This window comes from Schistocerca gregaria, chromosome 2 (genome assembly GCF_023897955.1).
Source record: "Schistocerca gregaria isolate iqSchGreg1 chromosome 2, iqSchGreg1.2, whole genome shotgun sequence".
Lineage (NCBI taxonomy): Eukaryota > Metazoa > Arthropoda > Insecta > Orthoptera > Acrididae > Schistocerca > Schistocerca gregaria.
In genome coordinates this window covers 702,808,476-702,825,662 of record NC_064921.1, presented here as the reverse complement: position 1 = coordinate 702,825,662, position 17,187 = coordinate 702,808,476, and the positions used below count along the sequence as shown (strand labels likewise).

Genomic DNA, 17,187 nt, shown 5'->3' with positions numbered 1-17,187 from the left:
AGAACCATCACCGTTCTAAATATGTACATGACGTAGTGGTTTACGTCAGAAACTTCATGAGGTTGTTCGCGCTTGATAAAGTATATAGTATACGGCAATGCAAGAAAATTGTAGCGAAATTCGAGGAAACATGTAGAGGATCGACGTTTGGTTCAGCGATTGCTAGTTGATTCTCAAAATTAACAAGTGCAAAATATGTGCAAAAGTAGGCGGTAAGACTTTTTATTGTCAGGTCAAAGATTTGACTAACAATCACAGGAAATATTCACATCTGGTAAGTATACGGATGCATGCGTACGAAGCGATTAAAATGAATCAACCACATAACACTAACAGAAGGAAAGGAAAATGCCAAACAGAAATTCATTGACAGAATTCTCAGGTAGTGCAGCTTACCAATGAAGGAGGTGGCTTACAAAACCGTCGTTTGAGAGATACTAGAGTGTTGTTCCTCGATCTGAAAGTCTTAACAGCTGCCGGCCGTTGTGGCCGAGCGGTTCTAGGTGCTTCAGTATGGAACCGCGGGACCGCTACGGTCGCAGGTTCGAATCCTGCCTCGGGCATAGATGTGTGTAATGTCCTTAGGTTAGTTAGGTTTACGTAGTACTAAGTTCTAGGGGACTGATAACTCAGATGTTGAGTCCCATAGTGCTCAGAGCCATTTTCTTAACAGCTACAACTCTACAACTGTTAGTGGCAAACAGATGATCTAAAAGTGTACAGAGTTGGTTTAGTACGCGCGAAAGCATCCAACTCCAGTAGCAGATGACACAAGAGCCATAGTACACAACGATGTGTTTTACTCTTAAAATTCCAAGTCCGAATACTCCTAGAAGAGTCAAACTATATAGTACTTCCTCCTACACACATCTTACAAACAATTTATAAAGTTAGAGATTCAAACTTACATAGTGGATCTCAACAGATGTTCTTCCAGCGCACCTTTAGTGTTGGGAAGGGGGCAAGCGACTTGGATATACGAAACACCCTTCGCTAAAATGTAAATGTTCCCGATTATTTTGTGTAAGTTTTTCACGCAAAGTTTTCAGTAACGTACCATGTGGCCCAGAGATATTTCTACAGTGGAATTATAGTCATTCAGAAGAGCAGTCGTGGACGGACAGGCACAAGACAACAGAAACTTTAAGATGATGAAAGCATATTAGTGAAAGAAACAGTATAACGTTCCTAAATACATTTTGCTTTTACGTAAGCCCTAATCACTCAACAGTCTCATTATTACTACATGAAAGCTATAGTAACGCGTTAGTATAATAGAAGTTAAATCAGAACTTTGAACAAAAATGGTAAAATTGTATTGATATAACAAATGTTTAAATATATACGTCAATGTTTCTTTTTCTTTTGCAAACTTATTAACTGTCTCACCGCAATCAACAATTTGAAGAAAACTATTTCTAGAAAAGTGCAAAGTGTGGAAGACCCATTTCCATTGATAGAACTCTTGGAAAGTGCAGCGCACCTGTTGAGAAACCCGCATACACTGTAGCAATAAAACTTATTCCAGAGTATTGCTCCCGCTTTGGAGTCCATATCAAGTAGACCTGACAGCACGCAGACGTCGACGTAATTCGGAGACTTGCAGCTAATGTTGTACACACATCGGTAGAGCCCGCTCTAGAGTCTTACAGAGTTAGGGGAATCAAATGGAAGACGTTGTGAGAAGACGACAAGGTCCTCACTAAACCGTGCTAGATGAATTCATAGGAGGGGAGAGCGTTGTACCTGGAGGACAGTGTACGTAGGAACACATGGTGTTCCCTGGTCGGCGTCTCAGTATAGATACAGCTTTTAAATGAACGTAAATAAATGCGCACTGGAAATCACCATAAGCTGCATTTTCTACTATTTCTGTTCTTGTGACATTTGCGGCAGTGTTTTGTCCTGTTTGTAAACGCAGTCTAAGAGGAAGAAATAACACATCACAAAGAAAATATCCGAATGGGACTGAAATCAGTAGATGTGGTGTACATGTAGAGACAAGCAAATGATTACAACTTCAGAAAATTGGAAGGTTTATTCAAGTGAAAGAGCAAGTCAACAGAGTAACGTGTTGGTCCACCTCTGGCTCTTATGCTAGCAGTTCTTCGGCTTGGTATTGATAGACACAATTTTTCGATGTCCTCCCTGGGGGATATCGTACCAAATTATGTCCAATTGGCTCGTTAGATCGTCAAAATCCCGAGCTGGTTGGAAGGCTCCGCTCATAATGCTCGAAACGTTCTCAGTTACGAAAGGGATCCGGCGACCTCGCACGGCAAGGCAGGGTTTGGTAAGCATTAAGATAATCGGCAAAACCCTCGCCGTTTGCAAGCGGGCATTAGCTTGATGAAATGTAAGCCCAGAATCGCTTGCCACGAAGAGCAACGAAATGGGGTGCGAAATATCGTCGGCATACCTTCGTGCTGTAGGGGTGCCGCCTATGACAACCAAAGGGATCCTCGGGTGAAAAGAAATGGCGCACCAGACCGTCATTCCTGGCTGTTGGGCAATATGGCGAGCGACAGTCAGGTTGGAGGTTGGTCTCCCCCTGCTGTCCGTGAAGTCCCAGACACGTCTTCCCCGGTCGTCGTGGCTCAGTTCGAAGCGGGACTCATCACTGAACAAAACTGTACCACAGTTAATGAGCTTCCAGGACGAAGATGTGTCTGGAGACGCCTATATCTTAACTGTCGCCCGCCATATTGCCCGAGTGATTCTGGGGTGCCATTTCTTTTCATAACAGGACCCCTTTGGTTATCATCAGAGGCACGCTTGTTGTTGTTGTGGTTGTTGTTGTCGTCTTCAATCCTGAGTCTGGTTTGATGCAGCTCTCCATGCTACTCTATCCTGTGCAAGCTTCTTCATCTCCCAGTACCTACTGCAGCCTACATCCTTCTGAATCTGCTTAGTGTATTCATCTCTTGGTCTCCCTCTACGATTTTTACCCTCCACGGTGCCCTCCAATACTAAAGCGGTGATCCCTTGATGCCTCGGAACATGTCCTACCAACCGGTCCCTTCTTCTTGTCAAGTTGTGTCACAAACTCCTCTTCTCCCCAATTTTATTCAATATCTCCTCATTAGTTATGTGATCTACCCATCTAATCTTCAGCATTCTTCTGTAGCACCACATTTCGAAAGCTTCTATTCTCTTCTTGTTCAAACTCTTTATCGTCCATGTTTCACTTCCATACAAGGCTAGACTCCATACAAATTCTTTCAGAAACGGCTTCCTGACACTTTAATCTATACTCGATGTTAACAAATTTCTCTTCTTCAGAAACGCTTTCCTTGCCATTGCCAGTCTACATTCTACATTTTATATCCTCTCTACTTCGACCATCATCAGTTATTTTGCTCCCTAAATAGCAAAACACCTTTACTACTTCAAGTGTCTCATTTCCTAATCTTATTCCTTCAGCATAACCCGACTTAATTCGACTACATTCCATTATCCTCGTTTTGATTTTGTTGATGTTCATATTATATCCTCCCTTCAAGACACTGTCCATTCCGTTCAACTGCTCTTCCAAGTCCTTTGCTGTCTGTGGCAGAATTACAATGTCATCGGCGAACCTCAAAGTTTTTATTTCTTCTTCATGGATTTTAATGCCTACTCCGAATTGTTCTTTTTTTTCCTTAACTGCTTTCTCAGTATACAGATTGAATAACATCAGGGAGAGGCTACAACCCTGTCTCACTCCCTTTCCAACCACTGCTTCCCTTCCATGCCCCTCGACTCTTATAACTGCCATCTGGTTTCTGTACAAATTGTAAATAGTCTTTCGCTCCTTGTATTTTACCCCTGCCACCTTTAGAATTTGAAAGAGAGTACTCCAGTCAACATTGTCAAAAGCTTTCTCTAAGTGTACAAATGCTAGAAAGGTAGGTTTGCCTTTTCTTAATCTTTCTTCTAAGATAAGTCGTAAGGTCAGTATTGCCTCACGTGTTCCAACATTTCTACGGATCCCAACTGATCTTCCCCGAGGTCGGCTTCTACTAGTTTTTCCATTCGTCGGTAAAGAATTCGCGTTAGTATTTTGCAGCTGTGACTTATTAAACTGATAGTTCTGTAATTTTCACATCTGTCAACACCTGCTTTCTTTGAGATTGGAATTATTATACTCTTCTTGAAGTCTGAGGGTATTTCGCCTGTCTCATACATCTTGCTCACCAGGTGGTAGAGTTTTGTCAGGTCTGGCTCTCCCAAGGCCGTCAGTACTTCTAATGGAATGCACCCTACAGCACAGCAATTAGTTGACGATGTTTCAAGTCCAGTTTAGTTACCCTGCATGGTAAGCCATCCTGGGTTTACACTTCAGCAAGATCCAGCAGACGCCGATAGTTTCTACTGCTGAACTCGTGCTTGCTAACCCCATAACCCATCCCCCCCCCTTTTTGACTAGCAATGTTCTAGGACCTCTGCCTAATTGAGAATGTTTGGAGCATTATGGGGAGGGCGCTCCAACCAGCCGGGGATTTTTCACAATCTAACCCACCAGCTGGACAGAATTTGGTACGATATCCTTCAAGAGGACATCGAACAATTTCATCAATCAGTGGGAAGCCGAATAACTGTTTGCATAAAAGGTCAGGGGTGGAAATGAATCACACAGACTATTAAAATCAGGATTGGCAATATTTTGTCGATTGCAACACTTTTAAATTTTTAATAGACTATTTGTCCCTTAGTAAATGACCGTATTGTATCTGGGAACAGTTTCTCACATTTGGAAAAAAATTAGTATTCCAGAATTCTTTTTATAAATCTAGAAGAATATTCTAGCACACATAAAATCAACACGATCGTTTGAAAGTGGAGTAAGGAAGTATATTAAACTGCTATTACAGGGCTTACTAGAGGCGTAAGTCTGAAACATGTTTCAAGGTGCACCAGTGCACCAGTTCAACGGTCTCCATCGTATATATAGCATAGGGGCCATGGGAAGGCCTATGGAGGCATACAGTAGCTTTTTCGTTGGACCATTTTTGAATGTACTAAGACAGAGTACTTAACGCTGGTATAAAGTACGCTGTGTCATGCACTGTACAGCGACTTAAAGAATATTTAGCTAAACTTCTGGAGTTCGTACTTTCACGCTGAAATAAAGGTAAGTTTTAGTTGTATGAGTTACAAGTCATTTTTAGTATTTGAACTGTTTTGGCTCAACTTAGCTGGACGACACCTCGGTGACACATTGTTTTGAGATGGATGAGACCCAAGAAGGAATAGAAAAATGGATCTTCCAGACATGGATTCTTTTGTATAGACGTTTTAAAATTCATTTTGTTTAATTCGCCTTGGAATTATTAGCGACGTACAGATTGTTTCGTTGGGGAAAGGACGATGTAAGCAGTCCATCTATTTCTTTTCGAAGGAATTGTCCGAGCATTTGTTAGCATTTTTTTTTCCTTTTGGGGAGAAACACAGTGAAACTAGAACGCGGTAACCACATAACTGTAGTTGGCTTTTCTTGAATGCTTAATTTTTTACTGTGCAGCATGCGATTCACTCATGTATCTATTCGGACTCAAACGCAAGCAGCTTTATAGTAAAAATTTAGTTTTTCACTCGAATGTGGAGCAACTACAGATCGCTCAGAGAGTTTCGTAGTAGCTGCAGAAATCGTAATTAGGGTAGGTGTGTCCAAGGTCTGCTGGAGAGGAATTCAGGCTTGTGGCCGGTGGCCGTCCTCGACGCCTCCAGCGACGCACGTTGCGAAAACGCAGCGCCCTGCCACGCTGGCCGCGGGTATATAACTGCTGGCCGGCCAGGGTAACGGCAGTTCTGCGCTCACACCGGCAACAAACTCATCGACATGGCCTGCAAGGTGGGTGCCTGCTGACTGCGACTGAAGTGTCAATAACTCAGCGATTCGGACTTAACACTGACTAGTGCTATAGGATAAGTTTGTGAGGAATAACGTCAAGATGTCAGAAGCGCAATTTGATAGATTCCAGTTCTACTGAAGGGACGCAAAGCACACTGCTTCCAATAAGCACCGATGAATACATTACTTTATTATGTAGTCCACTTCCAGCTCACACAAATGCTGTGTGATCTGAGGCTGCAATATATAGCAAAAATGTACGAGAAAGTCAGTGTGTCTTCACTGGTCCGTTCCGATTATATATCTCGAGTGTTAACTGAGTAGGCAACGGTAGCTGACGCAATATTTTATTACGCGCAACCGTCACGCTAACATCCTTCAAGACCGTGGCTCATAAACACTTTTATTTGACAAGTGTGAACTTAACAGATATCTTCTATAAGAAGTACGATTTCTAGTGTTCCCTAGAAATTCGTTGGTAGTGTGATGGGAAAAGCTGAAATAAATTTTAGTGACAAAATGTTGTAGATAAGACGCGTACATTTTCCTACAAAAAGAGTCGCAGAAAATTCGGTGAATAATATAACACAATACGCTGCAATTTATTTAATTGCCCTACATAACAGTATAAGAACTGTGCGTATGAATATGGCTAATTAGATTTATGTGAGCCGTAGTTTCTTTAAATCTTTTAAAGCAAAAACAGGGATGGTCCGCTTTAAAAGACACAGACGGCTTCCTTCCGCACCTTCCCTAGAACCGACCTTGTCCTCCGTCTCTAACGACACCACAGAATGGTTGTTAAACTTTGCTCTACCTCTCTTGCCCTTTTCCATAAACTGGTTTCATTAAGCCCATATATCTACGAAAAATGTAAAAAGTACTTGTACGATAATGAGTGGTAGGTCTCTGACTTTTAATGTTGTGTCTGCCGCCTATCTCACTCTGAATACTCATATGCAAGGCAACTGCTTAGTTGTGTGAGGTAGAAGTGGCTGAGGGAGGAGGGGAGGGGGGGGGGGGATGCCCGAATCCATTTTTAAGGATCGATTGTGAAATTCCACATCATATGTTTATATATATATTTTTTTAATATTCGGCTGTCAATCTTGCAGTTAACGCTGAACATTTGCGTTAAATGCGTTAGCGGGACAAAGCACTACCTGAACAGCTGTGAGACGTATTTGCATTATCTCAAGCAAGAGGAAAAATCAGAAGTACATTTAATACTCAAGCTGTGCTGTGTAGATGTGGTCTATAGTAAGTGAAAGCCTAGCTGACAAGAAGCACCAAAATGATTGTTCTGTGTACCAGTGACCATCATTTACATATACGCAAATGTATTGTGAGCGCCGTCCACAGGTCCCGGCGAACTTATCGCTACCGAACGACCGCTGTGTCATCCTCAGCCAATAGCGTAACTGGATACAGTATGGAGGAGCGTGCAGCCAGCACACCGCTCTGCCGGCTGTTGTCAGTTCTCGTGGTCAGACTATCTACATGCATTCCTATATTTATACTCCGCAGTAGACTTTAAAGTGCACGGCGAAGTGTAATAACGATTTTCCATCCTATTCCATCCACATATTGGGCGAGGGAAAAATGACAAGCTATATTCCTCTGTGCTTTCCCTAATCTTCCTTATCTTACTCTCATTAGGCCTACAAGCAACATTCGATTGTGTCAGCTTGATGAACGGACAAACTTCGAATATAGCATCTCTGAATTTACTCATTTCCAGATAACTATATTGTCTTTCTTCGAACGATTCCTATTTAAATTAAATTTCAAAACAGTCCCACCTCTACCTCAACAATAGAGATGGTAGTAATAATTCAACACCAAAGTATCTTTTTCTAGAAAAAAAGGGATATGTGTATATTGGTTTAAATTTTCCAGGTGCCCCCCAAGATATACATCACCTCTACTCCTTCTTTGTCACCCACCACAACCCAGCGAATGCCATGGCTGTTCTGGGCCCTCAGTAATTTCCCCAACGTAGTAGGGGTACCAAACTTGGTTGAAATTGTTCCAACGTTCCAGAGTTATACTTCACATGTAACCCCATTCAGCTGTCGCCCCCAAATCAGTGCATGAAACCCCATCAGAACTGTCACCAGACGGACCATCAAACCAGAACGCTATAGTTTCGACAACAATAGTTTTCGCTTTTTTATTATTTTTAAATTTCACAGCGCCAACCCAAACCTGCGCATGTTACAAATGTCTTACCTCAACAGTATATAAACTGTTTTGTATCAAACTCACGACTTCCACAGTAAATGTTTATTTTTATCCAAAACCATATTCTCAGTGTAGACCAGAGGGTATCGCTAAGTACAGGAAATATACGACAGAGTTAAAAGTAAACCTACAATCCCCAAGCAGTTCAGTAGCATACGGTATGTCTCTACTCGTGAAACGGGACAATGACATTTATAAACATAGTTCAGTCGCTTAAGAGGGCACATAGGGACATGCACTCACGGTCATTTTGTGGCAGGCTACATTTTTCTTATGTTGGGAATGGGTTGTTAGCGAAGTAAACTACACCGAGCGAGGTGGCGCAGTGGTTAGACACTGGACTCGCATTCGGGAGGACGACGGTTCAATCTCGCGTCCGGCCATCATGATTTAGGTTTTCCGTGATTTCCCTAAATCGCTCCAGGCAAATGTCGGGATGGTTCCTTTCAAAGGGCACGGCCGACTCCCTTCCCTGTCCTTCCCTAATCCGATGAGACCGATGACCTCACTGTCTGGTCTCCTTCCCCAAACAACCCAACCCAACCCAACCGAAGTAAACTGCCTGTGGAATTGGAGTGCATCAGAACGACCTCTTTCGAACATTCAAATCTTGACCTACCTCATGTAGGACACCTCCAGTCATAAACACGGGCTGATGACCTCTACATACAACTTACGGATCGTAGATACATCTTAGCGTGTAAACATTTCATAAGCTGTAACTACTAACTGTAAACCACACATAACAAGACGACAGAATTGAACAGAAATAATGATTTCAATCTGTGGAGTGAGTTAACATGAATTAAAAGATTGAGTAAAAGCTTGCACACGCGTCTGACAGAGCTTCCATATGTTGCAGCTGATCGTCCTAGCCGCCTTCGTGGCTGTGGCCCGTGCTGGCCACCTGGGAGCCCCTGCGGTGGTCGCCCCCGGCGCTCCTCTGGCTGCCCGCGCCTACGCCGCCCCCGTGGCGTACGCCGCCCCCGCTCTCCGTGCTGCCCCCGTGGCCTATGCCGCCCCTGCCCTGCGCGCCGCCCCCCTGGCCGTCGCCCCCGCCGTGAGAGCCGCTCCCGTCGCCGTCGCCGCCCCCGCCGCAGTGGCCGCTGAGTACGACCCCAACCCCCAGTACAGCTACGCCTACAATGTGCAGGACGCTCTCACCGGTGACTCCAAGACCCAGCAGGAGAGCCGCAACGGTGACGTCGTCCAGGGCAGCTACAGCCTGGTCGAGCCCGACGGTTCCATCCGCACCGTCGACTACACCGCCGACCCCGTCAACGGCTTCAACGCCGTCGTGCACAAGGAGGCCGGCGCCCACCCCGCCCCCGTCGTCGCCAAGGTGGCCGCCCCCGTCGCCTACGCCGCCCCCGCCATCGCTAAGGTCGCTGCTCCCCTCGCCTATGGAAAGGCCATCCTGGGTTAAAAACAACGATTTGGAACAGACAAGTATCTAGAAAATTCCCACCAAGTTCCCATCCCGTTTCCCTGTCCAAAAACATTTCTACTATGCCTTTTTATGTACATAAATTGTCCTATTTATTGTGTGTGAATGAGTCTTCCAGTCTGTAAAAAGCAAAACGAATAAAATTCGTTACAACCACAAAACCTGTTACTATGTGGAACACTCATTTTACTACCACGTACCTCATTAATAATTCTTCTGTGACACCTAAATACAGGAATTATGCTTAAGATTAAAATCTAGAATGGTGTGAGTACTATTCGCAATGTGTAGCTTGTTTATAGAGGTAGCCAGTTTTTTTGAGACCTGTCAACAGTGTTTTCACAATGCCTAGCTTGTTTCTAGAGGTAGCCAGTTTTTTAAGACCTGTCAACACTGTTTAAGTTTCCTCACAGTATCAGAGCATTTCAGATGTATGGAAGCTATCCCTTTAAACTCCTTCACCGCACAGTAAAATGAAAAGAGACAATGTATTCGTATCTCAGACCACCAGTCTAGGTTCAAGTTTCATGCTAGAACATTCTAATTAGTGTACGTTGAAAATGGCTGATACAGAAAGTTATCACAATTATACACATAGCATGAGATGCATCGATTACAAAGAAATACCAAACTGAAATCTTTCTTACTGGTACTGTGTACATAAAAAAACTAATTGCATTGGTAAATGATCTTATTCTTGGATTTTGTAGTATTGAGTGCTAGAGTTGAAGAAGAGATGGAAACTTGGATGCGAGAGATGGCCCATGATGTAGAAAACTCGGAGAGAGAAGAAGAAGAAGAAGGAGAAATGATCTTACCCGTTACGCCATTTGTTCGAGTATTACAATACAAAACGCGTGAGATACAACAAATACTTTGTTATCCTGTAGGACCAACAGACTCATTGCGTAAAGAAGTCGATCAAAAACAATTAGCTCACATTTGAATAGTGGCAGAACGGCTACAATGCGGCTCACCGCAAATTCTGGCATGTGTAACCGACAGCAGCAGGGAAAATATCAGTTACACAAAATACATAATATTGTGAATTATCATTTATAGCAAAATAATGCTCACCAAATCACGACTCATCTTAACTTCCTAACGACGGGTGTAAAAAAATATGCAACAAAATAAAAAAAAGTTATTAGTAATAACAAACGCAGTACTGTCCAAGTGACGGTTGGCTCTAAATTTCTCCAGCTTATTAATTTAAGAAGTGTGTTAAACAATGCTACTGTAGAATGTGAAGCCAGCACTGAAGGACGCAAGGAGTGACGGCAACAGCAATAGTGAAGTGAAAATCAATATGGATGAAACATGTAATCTGCCAAGGTGTAGCGTAATTGACACTTCGTACAAAAACATTAAGAATAATTTCGGAGAAGTGACTTCTGAAATTTTCCCGGCGTATTTGTTCTTCTAATAACTTCCGGGTATGCAGCCGGATCTCGTCGACATTCTGCCACGATATTTCGGCCCAGAGACGTCCGGCCATCATCAGGTGAGTACACAACTACTGAAGAGCCCAGGTGCAGTCGCGGTATTTATACCGATTCTCGCGCACGTGTTGACATGCGCGGCATAGCCGAGTTGTACGTGTTGCCCTCGGTGGTGAAAGTAAAAGATCATCTAGTCTTTGAGTATCGAATGACGCTGTCTATTCCGCTGTGAATGTATAATTTTAATAACAGGATTCCAAGTTTTATCCAGTTGAAAGCCGTTGTCACGATTTATAAGATTATCGGCAAGACGTATTTCCACTGATTCCTTGATTACGGAATCCCAAAATCCAGAAACCGGAGCTAAATTTTTTGTTCCATTGTATTCCATTGAATGTCCCAATGAAATACAGTGCTCTGCTACTGCCGATTTTGACGGTTGCCGCAGACGGGTGTATCTTTCATGTTCTTTACATCGTTCATGGACAGTTCTTGTCGTCTGACCAATATATGCAGAGCCACAGAGGGCAGCACGTACAACTCGGCTATGCCGCGCATGTCAACACGTGCGCGAGAATCGGTATAAATACCGCGACTGCACCTGGGCTCTTCAGTAGTTGTGTACTCACCTGATGATGGCCGGACGTCTCTGGGCCGAAATATCGTGGCAGAATGTCGACGGGATCCGGCTGCATACCCGGAAATTATTAGAAGAATTTCGGAGAAGCTAATCCTAATTTAAGATATGCAGATGGGGTAGATGTATGACCAGAAAAATGACGGGCTCAATCTAAAGGCTATATATTGGAGAAGTATGACACAGGAGAGGCTACATTTGGAAGAAAGGAGGTAACTGGCATGACTTGAGCACAAGAAATTCACAAGACTTACGAAGATAGGTGGGAGTGTATGAACTCGAATGTATTAATTATGGTTACCAAAACATTTGAAACAGAAAACTTACAATCAGATTTCTTGAAAAGTACTGTAATCACACCAGTGGAGGCAAGAGTAAATTAATATGAGAACTGACAGGCCATAGGTCTGGTATTTCACACTTGCAAGCTTCCGCGCAGAATATTATGATGAACAGATAAGAAATTGAAGCGGTACTGAGCAAGCCAGCAAGGTAAGACACGAGCGATTTCTCCCCCATACTTGCTCTATCCGAGCCTGGGCTCACGCTCTAATAATCTCCTCAACAACGGGAGAATCTTCTTTCCTTTTTTTTATTTCTACTGGACGAAGATTAGTTCCACTTTGGTAAAAGTAAACATTCCAGAGCATTCGGACATTTCACTAGAAAATTACAAGTAAAACTCAAGTTTACAGATGTCATTGCTCTAGAGGCTCAGAGTAAAAAGAGTTTTTTAAATCGCGACCGACTGCCTACTTGATCCAGAGTTTAGATTAATGTATAAGGGATTAATAGTGAATCAATGATGAATTGTCAAGATGAACACAAAAAATACCTAAATATCGTTATTTGGGAAGATACTTTGCAAAGACTGAGAAAGGTCTGTGAGTGTGAAAATTAGTTATGTCTTGTGTCAAGGAAGACGTCAACAGCAGATTGAAGAAGATGAGATCATGTTTTCAATCAGATGATTTTAGTGACGGCAAATATTTAGAAAGATTGGTGGAGTACGTTTCTGAAACTGTATACGCTTGTAGCAGAGGACTGACTAGGCCTAACTCAGCGCCGTGGATTGGAGAAATACAGCAAGCCTTTCTTTTGAGGAGATGAACATAAACGACTCAGATGTTTCTATTTATTAGATCAGTTTTCTACTTGGATATTAAATACACAATTATTACACGTTGCCGAGAAAACAGAAAACGTATTAACTGTTGAACCGCAACAGTCCCTCGTGGCAATAATAGTCCGGAGTACAGAATTAGACTTACGAGTGCATTAAATACTACAACGTGCAGGAAAATCAAAATCAAGGATAAAATTCGTGTGAAATTTGCAAGCAGGCAATACAACCCTTAGTAAGACGTAATTCCTCTGTACTGACAATTTTACGACAGGTATGGTAAAAAAAGAAAAAAAGAAAACAACATATTTTAACAGTTACATACACAATTGTTATTATAAATAAAGTATTCGTATCAATCAGTGTGCACTATGCACTGTGCTCTTATGCATGCACTGATATGAACGATGAAACACGAACACCAAGGGTGAAAATGAATTCTGCTCTAGGGCAATAATTTTCTGACGGCCAATTGACCGTTGGCAGTCAGTAGCGGAGAGGGAGGGAGCGAGAGGAAGGATTGTGCGCACACCTCTCGCATGCGGTATTCCGAGCTACCTGCTCTAAAGCTGTCTTCCGAAGAAAAGTTGCTCACACAATGTCTATTCGACATGGTACGTACTTGTCTCTCCCGACTGAATAGTGTTCCAACACCAGTGAGATCAAGCTAGCTAGCGCATATCTGTGTAGAATGTCATGAAAATCTAGTCTACATGTAACACACGCTAGCGCATATCTTTGTAGTTTCTCGTATCTATCTTCTCCACCCAAAGTAACTATACTGAAAAGCAACACAAAACGTGTAATGAGCAAATATTTCTTTTAAATAGCAGGGGACATTAATTAACATCGCCTTTTTTGTAACGTAGTTCTTACGAACATATATACAGCAGTACGTGTTTCATAAATAGCGACCCACTTTCTCTTCCCAAGATCTGTTCAAAAGCGCATCACCTTGCACCATTCACTTAAATACCACGCTATGAAAAGCTTAACTGGAAATTGATTCTTTCCTGCACAAGCACGCCGTGTAGGTAATGAGGGTAACGTTGCTCGTCCACTTGCTGGGGTTGATTATAAAGAAATGGAAATACAAGGAGAATTCATACCGGTCATCAAGTCGACGCCAATAAAAGGAAAGTAATTTTGAATCAAGGACTACCTTTGCTATATACAATATATAGTTTAAAAGCACTACAGGACTGAACTACAAGCACCTTTCCTGTCGGTGTTACTGTTCTGCTTACACTCTCCACCGATGAGCAAATTTCTACCTTCTCTTCTTTGGTGAATATTGGACTCACACAAACTTTCTACAAAAGACGGCTAACTGAACAAAAGCGCTCACATTCCGTGAGTTTCCGTTTCTTTACTGGCAACTCTAGTAAATGGACGGGTTATTTTACTCCAGATACCTACATTGTGTGATACTACGGAAGAGAGTTAATTTTAGATAAAGTTGTTTATAAAATGCCTCTGAGCACTATGGGACTTAACTTCTGAGGTCATCAGTCCCCTAGAACCTAGAACTACTTAAACCTAACTAACCAAAGGACATCACACACATCCATGCCCAAGGCAGGATTCGAACCCGCGACCGTAGCGGTCGCGCGGATCCAGACCTTAGCGACTAGAACCGCTCGGCCACATAGTTGTTTATAACTTCATATGTACTGTGTGCTAGTACAGGTGGATCAAAGATTCGTCTTTGAAGAGGTCTAGAGGGGGGGGGGGGGGGTGGATTACCGTATAAAAATAGGGGGTGCTGTTTATGAAAGATCCTACAACTCAAATCTTTGTAAGGAACGAAGTTACAAGAAAACTAGTCATGCTACTTAATGTCCGCCTGGTAGCTAAAGAACGTTTTCTAGATACATTTTTTATTTTCCCTCTGGAATAAAGTTTTTGGATGGGTCAAAATGAGTGGCTCTGTACAAAAAGGTTTATAAAAAGGAGTTGGGAAAAAAAAGAACGGAAACTCGTAACTACAGAAAAGATAGGTGTACTAGGATGTCCAAAAAGGAGAGTCTTCTCACTGGATAGAGCAGTGCCACAGTGGGATCTGTGGAGGACAACACGAGTAATACTATGTGAAATATGTGCTGATATGTACGTATGAAGAAACAAAAATAACAAAAGTAAATAAATGAATAAATTAACTAACGATGACCGCCATGAAAGCAATCGAAAGAATGATCACACTTTAAAATATAATACACAATATGTGAAAATGTTGTGTCTCGGCTGACGTTTGGTACTTTAACCATGCTACGGAGTTCCACACGAATAATAAATGTCAAACACATTATATAGCACTATTACAGTGAAGATTGTATTCCGAGGATTGACTGAATTAAGTCAGGCAGAAACACTGATCAGAACAAAATGAAAAAAATATCATTACAATACATTTTTAGTAACGTACGTTAAAACTGAAGAGAATGGTGTAACAGAGAAAATAAATACGTCTTTGAGCAAAAAGAATTTTAGATACATAATCAAATAACGTAGATATTTGTAGTAAGATAATTTAGCCATCTAAACTTCGTTTTTGATTTTGAATTAGTTGCTTTTAGAAGAAATGAGCAGTCGCTGATCTCGGTCCTGTTATTAAACAGCTCTGAAAATTGTGGTGTTTCTTACATTTGTTGTTACTTTGTTATTCTACATCTACATGACTACTCTGCAATTCACATTTAAGTGCTTGGCAGAGGGTTCATCGATTCACACTCATACTATCTCTCTACCATTCCGCTCCATAACAGCGTGCAGGAAAAACGAACACCTAAACCTTTCTGTTCGAGCTCCGATTTCTCTTATTTTATTTTGATGATCATTCCTACATATGTAGGTTGGGCTCAACAAAATATTTTCGCATTCGGAAGTGAAAGTTGGTAACTGAAATTTCGTAAAAAGATCTCGCCGCGACGAAAAACGTCTTTGCTGTAATGACTTCCATCCCAATTCACGTATCGTATCTGCCACACTCTCTCCCCTATTACATGATAATACAAAACGAGCTGCCCTTTTTTTCACCCTTTCGATGTCCTCCGTAAATCCCACCTGGTAAGGTGGGATTTCGCTGTATCACAGCAGACGATCTAAGAGAGTAACTGCATTGCAGCTCATCAGGCTGAAATGTAATTTGTTCACATAGTGTTTTCAAACAGCCAAAAACTTTGTTACATAGCATTCAGGTAACACATGCTGCATTTGGAAGAATCACACTGCGTAATAATTTTAGCTACTTCTAAGCTGTGGTAAAAAGAGCAGCAAAATACGCAACAACACTGAGGTACCTATCTTTGTTATGTAATGACCATACTTGTTTTCTTATTACAGGCATTTGCATCACATTAGTGGTTTTGGAATTCCAGCTTGCCCTGCTAAAGGAGCTCCCTTCACGTTTTCTGGTGCTGATGGTTTGAGAGTGTGACACTCAGTTCTACAGTGATTATTGCAACTCACATCTTCATTTTTCGTCACAACCCTCTTCAATGATCATCTGTCAATCACTTAACATACTCTTGTCCATAGTGTGACTCCAGATGATTTTTCCCCCTTTCCCTGTGTGTGATAAGATCTTCAATATGGCACCCCTTGAAACATCAAATACATACTGAAGACACTGTACAGGTGCCATTTGTGGTCAAATACAATAGCACAATCTGCAGGCTTGCCTATAGCATCTGTATTTATGGTCAAGCATGAATTTCTTGTGGTGTAAACAGTTTTCACACATTAAGACAGAAAAATTAGAGACAGTAAATATTTACCCAGTTACAAATGCTCTACCTGATCACGATGCACAGTTTGTTAGGATAAATAACACAGTGCCTTATGGGTACTCCTCAGTGGAAATCGATTACAATAACTGATTACTCCAGATCATAGATTTTTAAGAACAGTTTACAAAAGATGACTTTGGATGGAATTTATTATGAACCAAATGCTAACATAAAATTTAATCAATTCCATAATAAACTCATATAATTAGCTGAAAATAGCTTTCCACATGAACTAATCAGAAAGGAAATTAAACAGTCATGTGAAAAAACCATGGACCACTACAGGGATTAAAGTATATTTTGAAAGGAAAAGGGAGATATACCTGTGGGCAGGAACATGTAGAGATCCTGCAAAAGCTGCACACTATAAAAATTACGCAAAATTACTAAGAACAGTTGTTGAAAAATCAAGAAACATGCACATAACCAGAAATCAGTAATCCCGACAACAGATTTAAGGCTATATGCAGTCCGACCGACCGGACCTACCAGAGTTATGGAACTAATCAGAGATGGCATCAGTCCGGCAATTCAAAGTTAACTTGCATAATCTAGAAGATCCACTAAAATTCAATGGATTCCGTAAGTGGAGTCAAACTATAAATTGAAGAAGTTAAAACACACACAGCAGAAGGCATAAAAGTGTAGGCCAAATCTAAGAACTAGAAAAACT

General features: G+C 41.8%; 1 protein-coding gene across 1 annotated transcript; it reads left to right on the top strand.

The window, feature by feature from the left end:
• Positions 1–5,790: 5,790 nt before the first annotated feature.
• Positions 5,791–9,685, top strand: LOC126334810 (cuticle protein 21-like). Its single transcript, XM_049997447.1, has 2 exons — positions 5,791–5,833; positions 8,940–9,685. The coding sequence occupies exons 1-2, from the start codon at positions 5,822–5,824 to the stop codon at positions 9,501–9,503; spliced, it is 576 nt and encodes a 191-aa protein (XP_049853404.1). The 5' UTR covers positions 5,791–5,821; the 3' UTR covers positions 9,504–9,685.
• The last annotated feature ends 7,502 nt before the right edge of the window (positions 9,686–17,187 follow it).